We start from the raw sequence: 18,844 nt of genomic DNA on the forward strand, positions 1-18,844 counted from the left end.
GTTATTAATCCCAAATGGACGATTAAATACCCCTTCCTGCTTATGTTCGTTTCTTAGATGTGGGTGGGACAAGAACTTGGTTGGAAATAGGAAAATGTTTCTACCAACAACTTTGGTGGGACCAGAGGATTCATGTAGGTGACAGTGGCAATGTAGATCTTATTCCAGGTGGGGTGGGGTGAGCAGTAGTGAAAAAACTTTCATCAGGAACGTGCCCTAATCTGAGTTCAAAGTCCACCGTAGGCCCTGCATGGAACACAGAACATGGGCGTGAAGCAGGTTTCGTTCCTCAAGGTTGCCACACTATCTCCTGCCAGGATTAGACACATCAGTGATTCATTCTCAGTTACCAATGATGCATCAGTGTTACACAATAAAGAAACAAAAACACTTCTCCTTAGAGTCATGGAACCAAGAGCAAGTCCAGATTTGACTTCTCTGCCTCATGCTTCCTTTGTCTTCTGTCCTCTATCTGCTGTAGGAGTCTGAATTTGTACCAACATCTGTATCTGTATCCTTCCTGTGTCTCTGTGTTGTAGAGCTCTCTCCCTCCCTCTCCCTCCCTCTCTCTCCCTCCCTCTCTCTCTCTCTCTCTCTCTCTCTCTCTCTCTCTCTCGTGTGTGTGTGTGTGTGTGTGTGTGTGTGTGTGTGTGTGTGTGTGTTTGCACCTGTCTTTATTGAACAGGGGAAGGGATGGGACACTTTACAGAAATCTCTACCAGAGCTTTACAAGAGATGAAGTTGCTTGCTCCATCTGATCCTAAATGACCCCGATAACAAACATCACTGTGTATCAACTAATATCCATAAATGGTTGCTTCCAACCTTTTTGGTAGATTAGAGGAAGCTGCTTACAACTTCTATATTTGCTGCTTTCAGCAAAGGATTTACATGTATTGTCAGTCAGGAGCATGAAGAGTACATAATTTAAGACTACAACTATGTATTACCCAAGGGTGTAAAAGTTGATTACATGGGACACCCAGCCAAGTCAAGTCGATTGTTACATTGTTCTCTTAAGGTAAGTTAAACAAACAGTCTGAGTACACAGGAGGATAGCAGTCTTAAGTGACCAAGGTGTATTATTAACTCTGGCTGTGAGGTCCAGCAAAAGTTCCAGTCTCTTAGAAGGTAAGAGATCTTTTCATAATACTGCATCACCAGTCTCTCCTGCTACAGCCACCTGGACAAGCTTCCCTTGACCTGTCTTCATCCACTAAGAAAGGTGACTCTGCCAGGTCCATATTCCTGACCTGGAGCAAAGGCAAGCATCACAGCTATCTGACACCACTAAATTTGAGGATGGTTTGTTAAACAGCAGTAGTAATTAAAGTTGAGGCGTGAGAGAATTGGGTCAGGTGAAAGGGGCAAGGAATGGCATTGGGGTGACCAAAAACTCATGGGAGAAGTAATGAGTGATGTTGAGGGCTCCATGTATGTGAGGAAAGACGTGGAATTATATGTACTTTGAATGCGTTTTTTGGAGACTAGACAGAATCTGCTGCATGCCATCATACAGGGGGAAGGTTAAGGCCCAGCCTATGCCACGCACGACATTCGTAGTTGAAAAGGGGCCTGATCGGCCCAGCACCCCATCATGTCCCCTCCTGGCCCCAGACGACTACATCTCCCAGCATCGCCTGCTCGGGCCGCGGGAAGGGAAAAGAAAAAAAAAAAAAAAAAGTTAAGGCCAAGCATTCCCGGAATGCGCTTCCTGCTGGCGCGGGCCGGGGGGCGGGCGAGCCGGGCCGGGCGGGGCGGGCGGCCGCAGCCCCGGGGCGCGCACTCGGCCGGGCCGCGGCCCCAGCATGGCCGAGCCGCTGCTCAGGAAGACCTTCTCCCGCCTTCGGGGCCGGGAGAAACTTCCCCGGAAAAAGTCAGATGCGAAGGAGCGCGGTGAGTGCGGGGACTCGCGGGAAGGAGGAGATGGGAGCCCCGCCCGGCCCCGGGTCCCCAGATCCCCCGTAGGATACGCAGAGGAACCTGGGGGGAAAACCAGGACCGAGCCCTGCTGCAGTAGAGGAATGTGGACCAGGTCTTTGCATGGCAGGGGGCCGCGGACCGTTATGTGCGGCTAGTGTGAGATTCCAGCCCCACGGGTTACTTGTGAGGCCCGGCAGGGGGGGCCTCGCCCCTGACAGGAAATGGGGCCTCGACGGGGAGCTTCGAGGGTGGCTGGAGGACACGCTGTGCCGCACGGACACTGCGCGGCCAAGCGGTGGGCACTGGGCACTATAAAGGATGAGAGGTGAGGGACGCACTCCTGTACCCAAGAAAGGTACTGCGGGTTGTATCTATTATTGCAGGCTTTCACCACCTCCGTGCCAGCATCGCACCAGAGGGTGCAGCCGCACCTACCGTGGGCAGTCCCAAGAAACTGACCTCTTGATTCATATAGAGAAACTGAGGCATGTCACTGTTGGGTGATTTGTCCAGGGCCTGTAAACTGATTTTAAACAATCCTTTGAACTATGATGCTGATGACAGGGACCTGAAGCAGAGTGCTAGAGGGTGGAAACAGGAGGCACTTAGATCTGGGGGACTACGGACAGCAGGACAAGACCTTAAAGAAATGAGAGCTATATGGTGTAGGGGGCCTGGGAAGGAACCAGTCAAAGGAGGGAGGTCACCACACCATGGGCCTGACTCCTCCTCCCTGGCTTTTCCCAGTGAGTCCCAAGGTTCCCAGGGCCAGAGAAGGGACCCGGGTGCCCACACATAAACACACACAGGAAATCAACCATGATGTCAGGGAGAGGATGGAGCCAAGACGGGGGAGGGGGGTATGGCAGGGGGGTTGTATGGGGCACTGAATGCAGAAATCTGGCCTGGGCTGAGGAGCAAGGTCCTTGGGGCAAAATTTGGAAAATGGCAGAAGGAAAAAGAAACCAGCACCCCATGTCCTATTTCACGGCCTGCCTTCAATCCTGCAGCATCTACTGGGGCTGCCAACACTTTTGTTTAAAACTGCTTCTCACATTGAGAGCTCCCTCAATCAAGCCTTGGTTGGGGGGAACACACATAAGCTCATAAACAAGACATGGAGCCTCGGGAAAATGACTTGCTCAAGGTCACTCAATGAGAAGTGACAAGCATCAGACTCCACACCAGGAATAATGAGAGGTCTTGAGAGGGGAGACAGGGCTAAAATGACCTGAGGTCCCAAGCATATCTGACCTGGACTCGAGACTGGTTACAGTTCCCCCTTGGAATGCTAGGGGCCTGGAGACAGGTGACCTCCAAACTAGAGACTGAGAAGGCATTAAGGAGTTGCTAACACCAAACAAACAGCAGGTCCCCAGGGGCAGTGACTTAGGCTTGGGATGGTAAAGGGCTTCCTTGCTGTCAGCTGTATGAAGTGAGGACTGAAGCCAATTAGCTGGACTGCTGCTGTGGACCAGACTTGAGAGTTGGGTCTTAACTTCATCTTCCACCAGGCCGCCCAGCCCAGCGCTCAGAGCCCAATCCCCCAGAACCAGAGCCTCAGATCCTTGAAGGGCCCCAGGCTGGAGCAGAGGGACCTCCAAGCCCCGAGGCACCGCGGAGCCCAGCTCGGGGAGCTTACCTGCAAAGCCTGGAGCCCAGCAGCCGCCGGTGGGTGCTAGGTGGGGCCAAGCCACCGGAGGAGATATCTTTGGGGCCTGGGACACCTAGCAGTGGGGAGCCTGCTGGTGAGATTTGGTACAACCCCATCCCTGAAGAAGACCCCAGACCACCAGCACCTTCGCCCTTGGGATCAAAGCCACCCTCCACTGATCCAGAAGGCTCAGTCATTCAAGGTAGTTGCAAAGTGTTTTATACTCACACCTCAGACCAGGTGTGCCCAAGTCTCATACCCAGCCTCCTAAGGACCACAAGCATCATACCCCTGGTCCTGGCCCCTGAGATTTACTCTCCCTACAGGTGCAGTCCCTACCAGCCCCCCTACCAAAACCTCCCGTACCAAGTCCCCTGGCCCTGCCAGGCGCCTCTCTATGAAGATGAAGAAGCTGCCAGAGTTGCGGCGCCGCCTGAGCCTAAGAGGTACCCGCACTGGCCGGGAACGAGAGAGAACCGCCCCAGCAGGCTCTGTCATCAGCCGTTACCACCTGGACAGCAGTGTAGGGACTTCTGGGCAAGCATCAGTGGCTGGAGGCACTAGGAGCCCAAGGGGTGGGTACCTCAGCGATGGTGATTCCCCGGAGCGTCCTGGGGGACCCCCATCACCGACTGCCTTCCGGCCCTATGAGGTTGGCCCATCAGCTCGGGCGCCTCCAGCTGCACTCTGGGGGCGTCTCAGCCTGCACCTGTATGGGCTGGGGGGTCTGCGGCCAACTCCGGGGGCCACTCCTCGAGATCTCTGCTGCCTTCTCCAAGTGGATGGGGTAGCTCAGGCTCGAACAGGGCCACTTCGAGGAGGACCCGACTTCCTGAGGCTTGACCACACCTTCCACTTGGAGCTGGAGGCTGCTCGGCTGTTGCGGGCCCTGGTACTTGCATGGGACCCTGGTGTGAGGCGGCACCGGCCCTGTGCCCAGGGCACTGTGTTACTGCCAACCATTTTTCGAGGTAAGACATGGGACTTCCAAGAAGGAAAAGCAAGACACAAGACCGAGCTCGGGGCATCCTGTTCTCCCACAGCACCCAGGGTCGGAGTGGGGGAGACTAAGCTTCACAAGTGAGAGGTGGCCTATATGAGGGGAGCCAGACAGGACACAAGAACCTTTGAGACAAAACTGGCTCAGTCCTTCTTGTGTCTTTAGGGTGCCAGGCCCAACAATTGGCCGTTCGTCTGGAGCCCCAGGGACTTCTTTATGCCAAGCTAACACTGTCGGAACAGCAAGAAGCCCCTGCCACAGTGGAGCCCCGTGTCTTTGGGCTCCCTCTGCACCTCCTGGTAGAACGTGAACAGTCCCCAGGCCAGGTGCCGCTCATCATCCAAAAGTGTGTGGGGCAGATCGAATGCCGAGGGCTGCGGGTGAGGCCCTGTACCCACCCCTGCTATCTTAGACCTACTCGCGGGAACCCCTTCACCAGCCTGATGGCCAACAAATGTCAAACTGTAGTTGGGAGGGTAGTTAAGAAAGGAGGTAGCCTAGCATGTTGGCACATACTCTAGCATTAGAAACGCTAAAGCAAAATGGAGAATCCAAGGGCAGCTGAGAAACACAGTGAGACTCTCAAAACAAAACTCCGAAAGGGGGAGGGGTCTGAACAGTTTAAAGCTTGCCTTGACTTGCTTGAGTTAGTCCTGGAAGATGCGAACTGTGAAGTCGGAGGAAGTGGTCCACATTGAGGTGTTATATGTCTGGGGTTTTGTTTTCTGACTGGTACTGGAGGGTTGAAGCTCATACATGCCCGGCAAACACCCTCCTATTGAGCTGTTCTCCCAGCCACAGATTTCACCAAGGAGCCAGACTGGCTTTGAACACACTCTATAGCCTATAGCCCAGGTAATCCTTCCACCTTGGCCTCAGAATACTGAATTACTACCAGGCCTGGCTCAGGGGCACTTGTGACAGTTGTTATAGAATTGGAAGGCAGCCAGTGAAGATGCATATGGATGGCCCCACCCTCTCAGGCCAAAACAGCCACTGTCATCCTTGTCCAGACATCCAGCCCCAACCCGACAGTTCTTGATGCCCGTAGCTACAGGAAGTCATCCTTGCTCTGTCTGTATTCCCAGGTAGTGGGGCTGTACCGTCTGTGTGGCTCAGCTGCAGTGAAGAAAGAGCTTCGGGATGCCTTTGAGCAGGACAGTGCGGCTGTGTGCCTCTCTGAAGATGTATACCCCGATATCAATGTCATCACAGGTCAGCATAGCCCCTCTCCCCTGCCTGCTCATTCCCTCCAATTCTTACCTCCAGGCCAGCCCGAAGGCCCCAGTAAAACCTCCTCCCTCCTGTCTGATCTTGTTTTCATTTCTTATACCCGCCCTCTTCACACTACTGTCAGCCCAATGACCCCTCTGGCTTCAGAAGCACGGGTGCTTTAATCAGAGGGAACTCTTTCTCTGTCTACAGGCATCCTCAAGGATTATCTTCGGGAGCTGCCTACTCCACTCATCACCCAGCCTCTGTATCAGGTGGTGCTGGAGGCCATGGCCCAAGGACACCCAGGCAGGGCTTCCCTGGGTCCTGAGGGCACCAGAGGGCTCCTCAGCTGCCTGCCAGATGTGGAAAGAGTAAGTTGGCCCTGCTGGGAAGACTGGGACATAGAGCAGGTGACAACAGTGAAGTATTTTAACCATGCCTGAGATGTAAGACTCACACAGGACAGTTATGTCCCAACAAAGTACATGTTCATCTCATAATTCCTGGGTTAGGGAATCAAGACTCGGTTTAGTGATTTGCCCAATGTCAAACAGCCATTCTTGGCAGACATAGTGTTATATGTCTCTGTTCCTAGCACTCAAAAGTCAAAGGCAAGAGGATTTCAAGTTGGAGGCTAGCCTTAGCTACATAGCTAGTTCCAAGGCAGCCTCGGCTGTGTAGCAAACAGAGAAAACAGGTCTTTCTACGTAACACAAGGGAAATTCCTGGCTTTGGGATCTCAGAAGAGTCCTTGAAACTGTGCTTCTGTTCATCTATAAAATAAAATCCATGCTAATATTGCCTAACATGGAGTGGGTTAGAGTTCAAGCCCTTCCATTCCAAAGCTAAAATTGCCCTTGGCCTTAATTTGAACTTCAGCAAAATACATTGCTAAACACTAACACCTCCTTATGGCTATGAGAACTTGAACGGAAGTTTCTCCACTCTAAGCCACCCCTAAGTGTCCCTAAGTACAACGGGCTCAGGTTTGCCCGGCTTGTGCACACTCTGGCAACCCTCTCCACAGGCCACACTGACGCTTCTCCTGGACCACCTGCGCCTCGTTTCCTCCTTCCACACCCACAACCGCATGACCCCGCAGAACTTGGCAGTGTGCTTCGGCCCGGTGCTGCTGCCAGCGAGACAGACCCCCGCTCGACCGCGGCTCCGTAGCTCAGGCCCAGGCGTCTCCAGCGCCGTGGACTTCAAGCGCCACATCGAAGTCCTGCATTACCTACTACAGTCTTGGCCAGGTGAACACCCGCCCATCCTTGTCAGCCTCCCTGACGTTGTATTTATTTCCCTACTGGCCAATCATTGGCCGGAATCCAAGGAAAGCCACACCCATTGGGGGGGGCTAAATTTGTAAGCTTGCCTCTTAGAAGGCCAATCGGGGGCCTAGGTGCCACTTCCGTGCACCACATCTCATAGCTGTCCCTGTGAACCCCGCAGATACCCGTCGGCCCCCAGAGGCCCCGGACGTCGCTCCTTATTTGCGGCCCAAGCGACAGCCGCCGCTGCACTTGCCACTGGCAGGCCCTGAAGTAGTGACTCGGCCCCGAGGTCGCGGAGGCCCCGAAAGTCCCCCAAGCAACCGCTATGCGGGAGACTGGACAGTGTGTGGAAGAGACTTACTACCGCGTGGGCGGGACTTCCTGTCCGGGCCTGACTATGACCACGTGACAGGCAGTGACAGTGAGGAAGATGATGATGAGACCGGAGAGCAGAGGGGCACCACTGACTTTGAAGATGAGTTTGATGCACCCTTCAACCCACACCTGAATCTCAAAGACTTTGATGCCCTCATCCTGGATCTGGAGAGAGAACTCTCCAAGCAGATCAATGTGTGTCTCTGAGCCCTCGAAGCAGGTGCTGGACTCTGGTTAATAAGGAATTAATTCCTGGTTGCTAAGGACCAGGCTCTGGTTATTGGTGACTGGGTCCCAACTCGCTAAGGCAGTGAGTTCCCTGACTACCTAAAAGGACCTGACCAGAGTTACTCAGGCTGAGCTCCTGGTTGCTAAGGAGTTGCCAAGGGACCAGTCTCCTGTGCTAAGAATCATTCCCAGCTTCTAGTGCCATTGTTTGGGCCCTAGCTGCGAAGATCAGGCTCTTGGCATTCTAAGCACTGATGCCATGGCCCCTCTCCTGAGCACCCAGGGCTTCTCTTTGCTGTCAGAGACAGTACTGCTTGCTAGGCTGGCCTCTCTTGCCTCCCCTTTGTCGGGGAACACCAATTACTGTGAGCATCACCCTGGGGTATTGAGACATCCCTAGTCAACCCCCTTGCTGCTGCCAACCAAACCAGTATTAGCATTGAGCACTACACTCTGTCTCCCCCTCCATTGAAGTATCTAAGGACAATCATGAGATTCTGCCAGATTTGGCCTCCATCTGTGAAAGGGCAGCTTGGGATTTTCCCCAACCCTCTCTTCTGGGGAAGACCCCCAAGATGAACCTCCAACCAGCAAATGGAGACAGTCTGACCCTTCCTTTCCCCAGAAGCCCATTCCCACCCCTGAAAAACTGAGCACTTAACCCCTCCCCTTTGGAGGGGCCCCACCTGAGGTATCAGGCTGGGGGCACTTTTGGTACGGAAAATATTTATTGTTTCCATGCATGTGTGTGTCTGTGTGAGGACTCGTGTGCACTGGCCTGTCTGGAGTGGGCATGTGGAACTCTTTCAGGGACCATAGAGGGGACAGCGTTTGCCATTCCCAGGTGCCCCCAGTCCCCAGTGATCAAATGGGAGAAGTAGGTCCCCTTGTGGTCTCGCGCTTCTTTCCACTCCTTCCATCTTTGTGGACAATAAATAAACCAGTATACACGTTATGTGACTGAGTCCTTGGGCTCATGCAGCCAAGAGGTTTATTCAGTCTGTAAGAGGGAGAAAGGTATACAGCTGGGCTATGGAGTGAGCTGCCACTTGGGTGCCTCTTTAGAGCTTTGATCTCTTCATTCCCTGATCGGAAGGTTGTACAGTTGTTGGACCTTGTGAGACTGAGCTCAGAGAGGATGAGGAGGAAACTAGACAGGCTGGGCATAGTCCAAGGAGAGAGGCAAGCACACGAACCCACACATAGGCCCTATACAGAAATGGAGCCATCTCTGAAATCTGTCCTCCCGATCAGGATGTTGACCACGACTGCATGGCCCGCCTGGCACAGCTGCTGGCCTTCATGAAGTACTTTGACTACTTGATCCTCATTGTCTCGTGACAGCATCAATCCCTGGGCCCCCAGGCCTATGGCTGCCTTGTGATAATCTAAAAGAAAATAAGTCAAGACAGTAGCCGAGGGCCCACCAAGGAGAATAACAGAAGCCCAACTGGGCCTAGAAAATTCTGATCCCTTACCAGTGTAAGCCAGGCCACAGGCTATGTCACTGCCCAACCTGGGCACCTGTTCCCGGGAAATCTGGGTCCAACCTGCATCATTTCCTATCAAGGCCATTACTGGTATCTAGGGAAAAAAAAAAAAAAAAAAGCCATGCAACAGCCATCAGTCCAAAGGTCTGTCCAGCCACAAGACAGGGCCTGTGACCCACTGAGGAAATGCCCTCCACCCCTTAACATCCCCCCATTGACATATCCCAGAATCCTGGGCATAAGCTTCCCTCAGGGCAACCCAGTCACCTTGTGTCTGACGAACGTGTCAAACTCGATGAGGCTGTAGCCAAAGGCTCCATCCCCAAACAGGCACCAGACCTGGTAAGGGGGGACCCAGGGCAGTTAGGGTAGTTCACAGCCAAGAAAGCAGCTAGTCTCCCACATCAAATGCCTCACCTCGGCATCCGGCTGACACAGCTTAGCCCCAAGTGCAAAACCTGCACCAACTCCCAGAGTCCCAAAGGCTCCTAGGAAGATAAGAGCAAATTGCTGTGAAGGTTTCATGCAGTGCAAGCCGCCTCAGGTGTGGGCCTTTCCTTACCAGGATCAAGCCAGCGCAGGGGCCCTCGGGGCTGTACCAAATAGGCGGCAGTGGCCACAAAGTCCCCACCATCAACCACAAGGAGAGCATTGTCAGGCAGCATTTCCTCCACCTGCTGTAACACCCATACTGGGTTCAGGTGCTGAGATACAGGCATTCCAGCCTTGTCCCTGCAACAGAACAGTGGAAGTCAATACAGCTGGCTGGCAACAGCCCCCTCCACTCGTTACACTTGCCATGTCCACTCTACCCAGACTGACCGATAAGTTTGCTCTTTCTGCTGGTCAGCTTTCCGAAGCTCCTCACCCCAATCTGAGGCCCACATCTGGCCCTGAAGGCCTTCCACCAGCTTGAGTATGAAGGAACCCACATCTCCTAGAAAAGGAAGAAAGCACAGCTGTAGGACCAGCTGCAGGGCGGCAGCTTCCTCCTGTCCTTCCAGCACCAGAGAGCCAAATATAACAAGAAGCCAACAGCAGCATCTTGGAGAAAAGCGGGAAAATGGACCAGAGGTGTTTAGGACAAAGCCGGTAATAAAGTGCTCCAAGAGCCTTTAAGAACTGGCAAGGGTGTCTTGGCAAGATGGAAGGCAAGACCTTGGAAATGAGATGTAAGGAAGTTGCAAACTAAGCTGGCCTTGTTATCTCCCTGCCCCTCATACCCAAGAGGTACAAAATCCTGTGAAGTCTGCCTCCAAAATATGTTACCCGAAGCACATGGGTGCTCACACAAGCACTGGATGGGTGATGGCATTTGTTCACACCATCTCTCTCGAGAAATGAGCAGACATGCATTCAGAGATGTGGCTTCTCACCTAGCCTGTCCCCATACCAATGGTCATGTAATTTGTCCTGCCTCCAAACCCAGCCTATTACATTTGTAATACCAGGAACCAAACCCAGGGTCTACAGCATCCCAGGTAAACACTCCAGCACTTTAAAAAAAAAAAAAAAAGTGTTACATTATTTACTTACTGTGTATGTATATTGGGGAATGAGGAAGCAACATTGAGAGTGTGGAGGTCTTTCTTTCTACTGTGTGGGTTGTGGGGCTCAAATTCAGGGCATCAGGTTGGCAGTAAGTGCCTTTACCTTCTTAACAGCTTGTCAGTCCTATTTTGGTGGAGATTTCTTATTTCCTTGTTTATTTTGCTTTGCTTTTTTGTTTTTTTGTTTGTTGTGGGTTTTTTGTTTGTTTGTTTGTTTGTTTGGGGGGGTTGTTTCTTTTGGTTTTTCGAGACAGGGTTTCTCTGTGTAGCTTTGGAGCCTGTCCTGGAACTCATTCTTGTAGATCAGGTTGGTCTTGAACTCACAGAGATCCGCCCTCTGAGTTCAAGTCCAGCCTGATCTACATAGTAAGTTCCAAGACAGCAGAGCTACATAGTAAGACCTGTTTCCAAACAAACAAACAAAACCCAAGTGTGCACTACCATGTGTGACCTTATTTTGAGATAGGTCTTGCTAAGTAGTTACACAGGTCTCAACTCCCTCCCACCAAGCAGCTGGAATCACAGGCATGCAGAATCATCCCCAGATTGTGCAGCTCCTTTTTCAGTGCCTCCCTGCCTCAGCATGCCCACTTCTGCCTGCTCCTCACCAACTTCTGGGAGGGAACTTGCCCAACACAGGGTGACACCAATTCTCTGGCTAAATCCAAAGGATTCTGTTGCTTATGCTACAGGACAGGCTGTGTCCTTAGAACAGTGGGCAAGAATATGGCATGGGAACGGGGCAAAAATCAGGAGGGTTATTAGAGTAACAGAGAGGGTCAGCTGAAAGCTCAGGAGTTGATCATATGCAAAACCTCCCTCTGCACCCACCCTCCCTCTGTTCCTTCAGAAATACCCATCAGTCTCAAGCCAGATGTGCTTCAGGTTGCCCAAGTGTCCTCTGGTGCAGGGTCCAGACCTGACATTCAGTTCAAGCCAGCTCCAAGACAAGCAAGATGAAAACAGGCCATGCACATGGTGGGGACTCTTGAGGTATGCTTACCCTGCACCGCCTCCTGGGGCTTCCAGAAGACATCTGAGTTGAGCAACATATCATCCCGATTCCGATTGACAATGATGATTTTGCTCTTGCGGTTAAGGACACGACCATATGACAGGCGGAAATCACACACGGCTCCTGGGATGATAGGCATGGCATCAGTGGACACTATCTCACTCCTGTGGCACACCGAATGTACAACAGTTCCCATTCCTCACTGCCCCTACATCTGTGCAGCTTGCAGGGACCCACAGCTGTTTACATTTACTGGGGCAGGGTGCAGAGAGTTACACACACCATGACAAAAGACAACTTGCGGCGGTGGGTTTTCTCCAGAAATCAAACTCAGGTTATCAGGCTTAGCAACAAGCACTTTTACCCACTAAGCCATCTAGCCAGTATGACTTGGCAGTTCTTGATTCTGGGCAGGCCTTTTGAATGGCTCTGATCAAGAAACTATGGCAAAAGCAACAGTATGCCACAGTGAGACAAGGGTTCAAGAGGTCATGAGGGTTGAGGATCCCTGAGGAGTGGTGTGAGGGGCACAGGTGGAGACTCAATTACCCAACCTGAGACCTAGATCAGCCACTGAAAAGACCTCCCACTCCTCACCGTCCCTTGGCTCATGTATGAGCCCAGCCAATCAGAGAATTCCTACCTAACCTGCTGGTGAGACATGGTTACTTATAGGTTACCATTATAGTGCATGGTAACCCAATCAATGTTTCAGTCAGTGACAGGTCACACACACAACTATGGTCTTGTGAATGACAATGGCCCAATAGTTTCCCAGCCATCTATTGAACTGTGTGTGCACACTCAAAATCCACACAAGGAAACCACTCAGTGACACATTTCCCTGAATGCATTCTGTCACCAAGCAGTACAGAGCAAGACCCAACAGGGTATACCTGTCCCATGACTGATGGGATACAAAATCGTTTGTGTAAGACATATCAAGTGCCCACAGCATATGCTTCCTCTGGGGGGAAGCCAGGTCACAGCACAAAGCTGCAGCCTGGGGTAAGTTTGCTGACTTGTGTATCCAGGCTTGTTCAAAGGCCTTTAGAAGGGAAAGGGGTAGGTGCAGAGGAAGAAGTCTAGGCGTTGGGTGCCAAATATGGGTGTGGGAATCAAGATTACTAGACTCTGTACAGGTGAGATGAAGTTTATTCTGGGAAAATGTACTTACTCAGGAAACAGATTAACTGCCATGGGTTCCTGCTCCAAGGACGCCAACCCTGCCACCCAGATGCTCTTTGCAACTGGGGCAGGAAGCAAGAGAGAGCTCCGAGCCACAAACCTAATCCTTATCATCAATCACTCTGTACCTGTGACCATGCCCAAATGGGCGTGGTCAGCACTACAGGTGCAGGGGGTGGGGGATATCTCACTACAATCATGATGGAAGAGTGCTAGAGATGAGGATGGGCAAGGTTGGAGACAAAAGGAAGGCTAAGAGCCTGAGCCCACCTGCAAGGACAACAACATCTGCCTTCTTCAGCGCAGCACTGCGGTTCTGCCGGATGTGGAGAGGGTGGTTGCGGCCCAGCAGCCCCCGAGACATCCCCCCTAGGAAGCAGGGGACACCTAGGGTCTCCACAGCAGCCCTGAGGGCACCCAGGTAGAGCAGATATTAGTATGACCAAGGCCACTGGAACACCAGGGACCAAGACCATGCTTCTAAGACAGGGTGGGAACTCCTCACCTAAGCTTGGTGGCAGGGGTTGGAGGCAGCAGGGCCTGGCTCCCAAGCACCAGCAGGGGTCTCTTGGCCCGGCTCAGGATCTCCACACAGCGCTGGATCTGGGTGACAGGTAGAGGTCAAAGGGCTGTCCCACAGTCTGCCAGGACAGCCAACAGGTCATAGCACTTGCCTGGAAAGCCTGAGTTGAGTCCCCAGATCTCATGTGGAGAAAATCAACTCCACAAAGTTGTACTCTGATCTCCACATGCAAGCAGTGGTACATACACACAATGCACAAACACACATCGGTTGCTTTAAAAAATTTAAAGGGCCATCTTGGGGTCCCCACCAGCCCACAAGTTTTAGGCCCCAGCACTGGCCCAGAGAGAAGATCTGGAAGGCCTTTGCCAAGTAGGAGTCTTAAGCCAGGAAAGAGTTGACTCACCTGCTGGGGAGACGCCTGGGGAATGTTCAAGGGCAGAGGCCCCTCAGGACGAGGCTCCCAAGCCCCAACAAAAAGGTTGGTCAGGCAGTTCTGCAAGTACCTGTGAGAACATGGAGGAACCAGTTACCAAGGTTAATACAGGATTCTGGAGGCTGAGGTAAGCAAGGGGCCAGGAAAGGAATAGGGGAGGATAAATCATGACACAGGGACTCTAGATGGCCGTGTCACCAGCTGCTTATTTGTCCCTTCAGGTAGTCACCCTAATCTGACACAGCCCTCAGACCTGTAACAAGAGCAGAGAATGCCAGCACAGAAATGAGCTGTGGGTTAGACCCTGCCTCCACAGTATTCCAGCTATGTGACTTGGGCCAGTTCCTTCACCATTTTGAGCTTCCTCCTCTGTAAAATGGGAAGGTTTCTATAGCTGCCCTCTTAGGTTATGAAGTATGTTGTGGTCTGGGAGTGTGGCTCAATGGTAAATCCCTTGCCTAATGTATGTGAAGCCTTATGTTCCATCTCCAGCACCACCAAAAGGGAAGGAGGTAAACACTTTGCGAAATGCATGGGAGTTATTGTCACTCACTCACTTCTTACAGCGCCTCTTTGCCTTCCAACTAATTGGGCCCCAGGCTATGAGTTTCTAAGGCCCTGTGACACAAAAAGAAATCCTGCTTAGGCCTTGCCCTCAAGGAACACTCCATCTCACTAAGGACAAACACATGCGTCTGCAGGAAGCACTCAGAGTGCAGAGCCAAAGCCTGCCTTGTCTGCTAGAGCCAAGGCTACAAGGGGTGAAGATGAGGCCAAGAATATGGGAAGCCATGGGGACACAGTTTAAAAAGGAAAGACAATCCAGCAACAGAGGTACTGCAGCAAGAAGGCTGACACCCCTGAGAGCCAGCGTGGACCACAAAGCTAACTCCTCCATCTCATAAAAACCAATTCAAATACATAAAAAGGGGAGGCAGGGAAAGAGCCAGCCTTTCAGGGGACACCGAGAAAGGACAGGGAGAGAAGATGACAAGATGACTGGGAGGCCGGGGAGCCTGAAGAACGAGACTACTGACAGGCACAGAGCACTAGTCTGTGATCCCAGCATTCAGGAGGCTGAGAGGGGAGGATTTTCAGGTTATTAAACAGCCTGAGCTACACAGAGCTCTGGGCCAGAATGAGTTACATAGCAAGCAACAGCAACAACATTACTTTTGCTTGATCTGGTCCTCAAAGCAATTCTCACACACCAGAGCACAGGAACCTGAATGTCTTGTCCAATGATGACATCCAATGCCTATCCTGTTATCTTGCACAGAGATCTGGCCCACTATGTATCTGGGAGAGGAGGGGCAGGAACAAGCAAAGGATGAAGACAGAGAAGCTCAAGAATGAGGAGGTGACGGAGGTGGAGAAACAGGAGACAGAAAGGGCACAAAAGGAAAATCTCACAGCCTGTGCCTGCCCCTCTCTTCCTGGTCACAGAGGCCATGCCTTGCTCTCCCAAACCTACTAAGGTCCCTCCTGCCTCAGGACCTTTACACAGGCCCTGTTTTTATATGGAATTTCTCCCCACCACTGGCTCCTCTGAGTTCAAGTGTACTCAATGAATGAGTCCAAGAAGGAGGGGTGCATGTGGAGGGAAGACCACAAAAGAGGCAGAAGATGGAAGAGGTGTATAGTGGCGGTGGCAGTACTCACCAGAAGACAACTCTACCCATGAGGCCCTTGGGCAACTTGGCTGGAACCATCTCCTTCTCGACCATGAAGTAGGGGTACAGCACGTCAAGAGGCAGCTCCACAAACACGGGACCTGTGTGGATAGGAAGACTTCAGGCCTGTGGCACCTGCTGCGGCAACTGCTGGACCTCAGGGCATTATTACTGCTGAGCCCCCTCCTCCACCTACCTGGGGTGCCTGACTGGGCAGCAGCCATCGCAGCCCTCAGCGTAGGTACAATGTCTCGTACTGTCCGCACAGAAGCGCAAAACTTGCAGAGCGGCCTGAACAGAGACATCTGATCAATGGCCTGGAGTGCTCCCCGTTTCTGGCAGAGAAGTGGTGGGACAGTTATCAGGCAAGTTTAAGAAGCTTTCCTGGGGACCCTGCCCACCCTTAAGGACTAGGCACCTGCAGCAGGGTGCTGGCAGCCCCACCCAGGAGCAGGACCGGGGACTGCGCCACCTGAGCATTCTTCACTGCAGTCACTGTGTTGGTGAGACCAGGGCCAGCTGTCACTGCAGCCACGCCCACTGTCCCTGGAATACAGAGTTGATGACAACGATGCCACCCTTCCAGCCATCACCCTATCTCCACCCCCTGCCTCTCATTCACAGGTCCCATATCACTGTCCTGCCAGCCCCCAGTCTCTCTCTACAGCACCCTTACCAGTCAGGCGGGCCACAGCATCAGCAGCAAACACAGCAGTGACCTCATGTCGTGTGTCTACCACACGGATGCCCAGCTTCTCACAGGCCACCAGCAGTGGGGAAATGTGCCCACCAACCAGTGTGAAGACAAAGCGTACACCATGGGCCCTGAGCACAGCCGCCACACTCTCCCCACCATGCCGGGTGCTTGTCTTGTCCACCTGGGCCAGGGGAGATGAGGAACAAGACAGTCACAGGCCAGCCCAGGAGCAGAGACGGAGACCAGAGAACTTAGATGTTGGTTAGAGACATACCACACAATACCCAATATTCAGAGCAGAGCACACTGTCTTAGCAAATCTTACCATTGTCCTTTCCCTAAAGCTAAGGACATCAAAACTTGCTCAAGTGATAGAGTCTGACAGATTCCACGTTCTTTTTGCAACAGCACTGGGGATTGAACCCAAGGCATAGACCATGTTAAACATGTTAGAGCTGCATCATTAGTCTTTTTACTTTTTAGTTTGAAACAAGGCCTCACTAGGCTTCCCAGAATGCCTTTGAACCCCTTGTGTAGCCTAAGCAGAGCTTGAACCTGTGATCATCTTTTCCCAGCCTACCAAGTAGCAGACTAACATAGGGCCTATGTTCAGGGTTAAGTGCCTGGGTAGATGTTACTGCCTGCTCCAGAGGTACTCAGCCAGTGAGGAGGAAAGGAAGGCAGATCTACAGAACCTGGGAGAGCTTGGCAAGAGGAGAAGGTCCGAGCTTGACCTCCTGCCTGCTTTTTTTTCTGGTAACCCTGCAGAGCCCCACACCTGGAGTGCTAATTCCAGCCTAGTGCCTCCCTCTCTGCTCATGAGGCTCATGTCCAGTTGACAGGCTGCCAGCAGCCACATGCCTAGCACGGAAGTGCTTCCTGGCACAGACTGCCCTGAGCATCCAAGCTTCAGCAGCCTCACAGCTTCCAATGGCCACACACCTCAAGGTCAGTGTCAGCTCTACTGCAAGAGAAAGGGCTGGGTTGGGGGCAAGAACTTCTCAAATAGAACAAATGGTTTAGAGAATGACTTTTGGGTTCAGCTCTTTCCAAATTGGTCATCTAGAACAAATACTAAAGTTTTCTGTGGATCAGTTTCCTCTTGTGGGCACAAGGGCAGACAAGATAACTATTTTGGTGAAGGTGATAAGAGGTATGTTAAGAAGGCCCCTCCTTCAGAAGAACTTTGAACCTTTTGTGTAACCTAGTATCAGAGTTCAGCCCTCCCCTGCCTACCTTCAGCCCACCAATCCCATTATGCTTAAAAAGCCTGTTCTGTTAAAATTATTCAGGCCCCTGAGGTAGGCGGAATGTGTGCTGTCCAGACAGCCAGTTTCCCCGTTTTCTCGTACTAGATAAAGTTCAGGGCCCATATACTATGTGGCAAAGGTACAAGGCTCTGTAAAGAATCTCCCAACCTCTCTGGACTAGTTGGGGCTCGCTTTCTCCACCTGCACCTTCGATGAACTGGAGGAGCGCCTTCAGTCCCCTCCTCCTAACCCCTAGCCCTCCTCCTGCCCTAAGCACCTTGTGCATCAGCTGATAGAAGAGCCCCAGTCTGTGAGCGGTGCCCAGCACAGCAGCCACGAGTGTCCCAAACGCCAGGAGCAGGAACGAGGGGAAGAAACCCCCGGCAGGTGCGGCGGCCGCGGGAGTCTCCATGAGGTGGAACCTAAGTAAGAAAGCGCACAGCCAGAACCTGAGCACTATAATCTAATCCGGAAGCAAGATCGTCCGTCCCATCCTGAACCACGCCCCCGACCTGCCACGCCACGCCCATAGACGCATCTAGTCTGGGTTGAGGCCACGCCCCTAGAGAGGCAAATTCCGCCCCATGACGTCACCACCTCCAATCTAAAGTATGCCCGCTCAGGCCAAGGCGATCGCAGCAGCACAGACACAGAGTTGTGGTCCCTACTTACTACTTATTAGTAAACCCGTGGGGATCCCCGCCCTCCTCATCACAGCACTCGGCCTCAGCGAAGAGCCCGCCCACGCTTACTTCATGGAGCCGTAAGGCCACACCCCCACCGCATCGCGCAGCCCAGGACACGCCCCCACCTAATTCTTGACCTTTGGCCTTCGGCCGAGGTCACCACACTGCAGTAGGTAGCTCCGCCAACTCCACTAAACACACATCCCCTGCCCGCCAGGCCCTATGACCTTTGCCTATAGGAAACGTCACTGACTCCAGAGGAACTAAGACACCTCTGGGTCACGTGATTCGGGCGCGCGCGATGATGCCCCTTTCGCCCATTTGGTTCAGCAGCACTCCGTAGTCCAGAGAGACGCGCGTGCGCCCCAGTGTAGTCTCGCTGGAAGAATCACCCCGTAAGAGCCGGTTATCATTGGTCGCTTCTCTCCCCTCGTTTCCAATTGGCTGACTGCTCCCCCACCCCTACCCCCCCACACACACACACACACTCAAGCACAGTCCCGGACCATCGGCCTGGCCCTGCCTGATCCATAATAGCTTTGCATGATGTTTACAGAAATCCCTAGTATTTGACGCCAGCCTCATTCGGCCACCCAGATATCCAGCATCTTTTATACACTACGATCTCCCCCACAAGTCCCTTTCCTCTTTTTCTTCTGTGACTTAA

The 18,844-nt window shown here is 52.6% G+C and overlaps 2 protein-coding genes across 3 annotated transcripts; one reads left to right on the forward strand and one right to left on the reverse strand.

Annotated features, from left to right (window-relative positions):
• Positions 1-1,721: 1,721 nt before the first annotated feature.
• Syde1 (synapse defective Rho GTPase homolog 1) lies at positions 1,722-8,624 on the forward strand. The gene is made up of 8 exons (XM_051177479.1): positions 1,722-1,896; positions 3,438-3,779; positions 3,904-4,548; positions 4,743-4,957; positions 5,666-5,792; positions 6,003-6,163; positions 6,820-7,045; positions 7,245-8,624. The coding sequence occupies exons 1-8, from the start codon at positions 1,809-1,811 to the stop codon at positions 7,646-7,648; spliced, it is 2,208 nt and encodes a 735-aa protein (XP_051033436.1). The 5' UTR covers positions 1,722-1,808; the 3' UTR covers positions 7,649-8,624.
• On the reverse strand, positions 8,622-18,517 carry Ilvbl (ilvB acetolactate synthase like). 2 transcript variants are annotated; one of them, XM_051177484.1, is made up of 16 exons: positions 18,405-18,517; positions 17,769-17,913; positions 16,221-16,422; positions 15,963-16,090; positions 15,741-15,879; positions 15,534-15,645; positions 13,842-13,941; positions 13,418-13,515; positions 13,183-13,319; positions 11,713-11,847; positions 9,982-10,096; positions 9,722-9,891; positions 9,577-9,647; positions 9,427-9,498; positions 9,148-9,253; positions 8,622-9,057 (listed from the first exon to the last, which is right to left on the reverse strand). In XM_051177484.1, exons 2-16 carry the CDS (start codon positions 17,901-17,903, stop codon positions 8,879-8,881), a joined length of 1,899 nt encoding a protein of 632 aa, XP_051033441.1. In that variant the 5' UTR covers positions 17,904-17,913; positions 18,405-18,517; the 3' UTR covers positions 8,622-8,878. The 2 variants fall into 2 exon arrangements, with proteins under 2 accessions (XP_051033441.1, XP_051033440.1); XM_051177483.1 differs by having other exon boundaries at positions 18,303-18,494.
• Between the last annotated feature and the right edge of the window lie 327 nt (positions 18,518-18,844).

Source organism: Phodopus roborovskii, unplaced genomic scaffold (genome assembly GCF_943737965.1).
Source record: "Phodopus roborovskii unplaced genomic scaffold, PHOROB, whole genome shotgun sequence".
Lineage (NCBI taxonomy): Eukaryota > Metazoa > Chordata > Mammalia > Rodentia > Cricetidae > Phodopus > Phodopus roborovskii.

Excerpts from the sequence above, each read along its gene's own strand:
- Syde1 (XM_051177479.1), top strand. The coding sequence starts at position 1,809 with ATGGCCGAGCCGCTGCTCAGGAAGACCTTCTCCCGCCTTCGGGGCCGG. Across the intron at positions 4,958-5,665 it reads TCGAATGCCGAGGGCTGCGG|GTAGTGGGGCTGTACCGTCT; the intron begins GTGAGGCCCTGT and ends CTGTATTCCCAG. Across the intron at positions 6,164-6,819 it reads GCCTGCCAGATGTGGAAAGA|GCCACACTGACGCTTCTCCT; the intron begins GTAAGTTGGCCC and ends CCCTCTCCACAG.
- Ilvbl (XM_051177484.1), bottom strand. The coding sequence starts at position 17,903 with ATGGAGACTCCCGCGGCCGCCGCACCTGCCGGGGGTTTCTTCCCCTCG. Across the intron at positions 15,646-15,740 it reads TGCCCAGTCAGGCACCCCAG|GTCCCGTGTTTGTGGAGCTG; the intron begins GTAGGTGGAGGA and ends CTATCCACACAG. Across the intron at positions 13,516-13,841 it reads CCCAGGCGTCTCCCCAGCAG|ATCCAGCGCTGTGTGGAGAT; the intron begins GTGAGTCAACTC and ends CCTGTCACCCAG.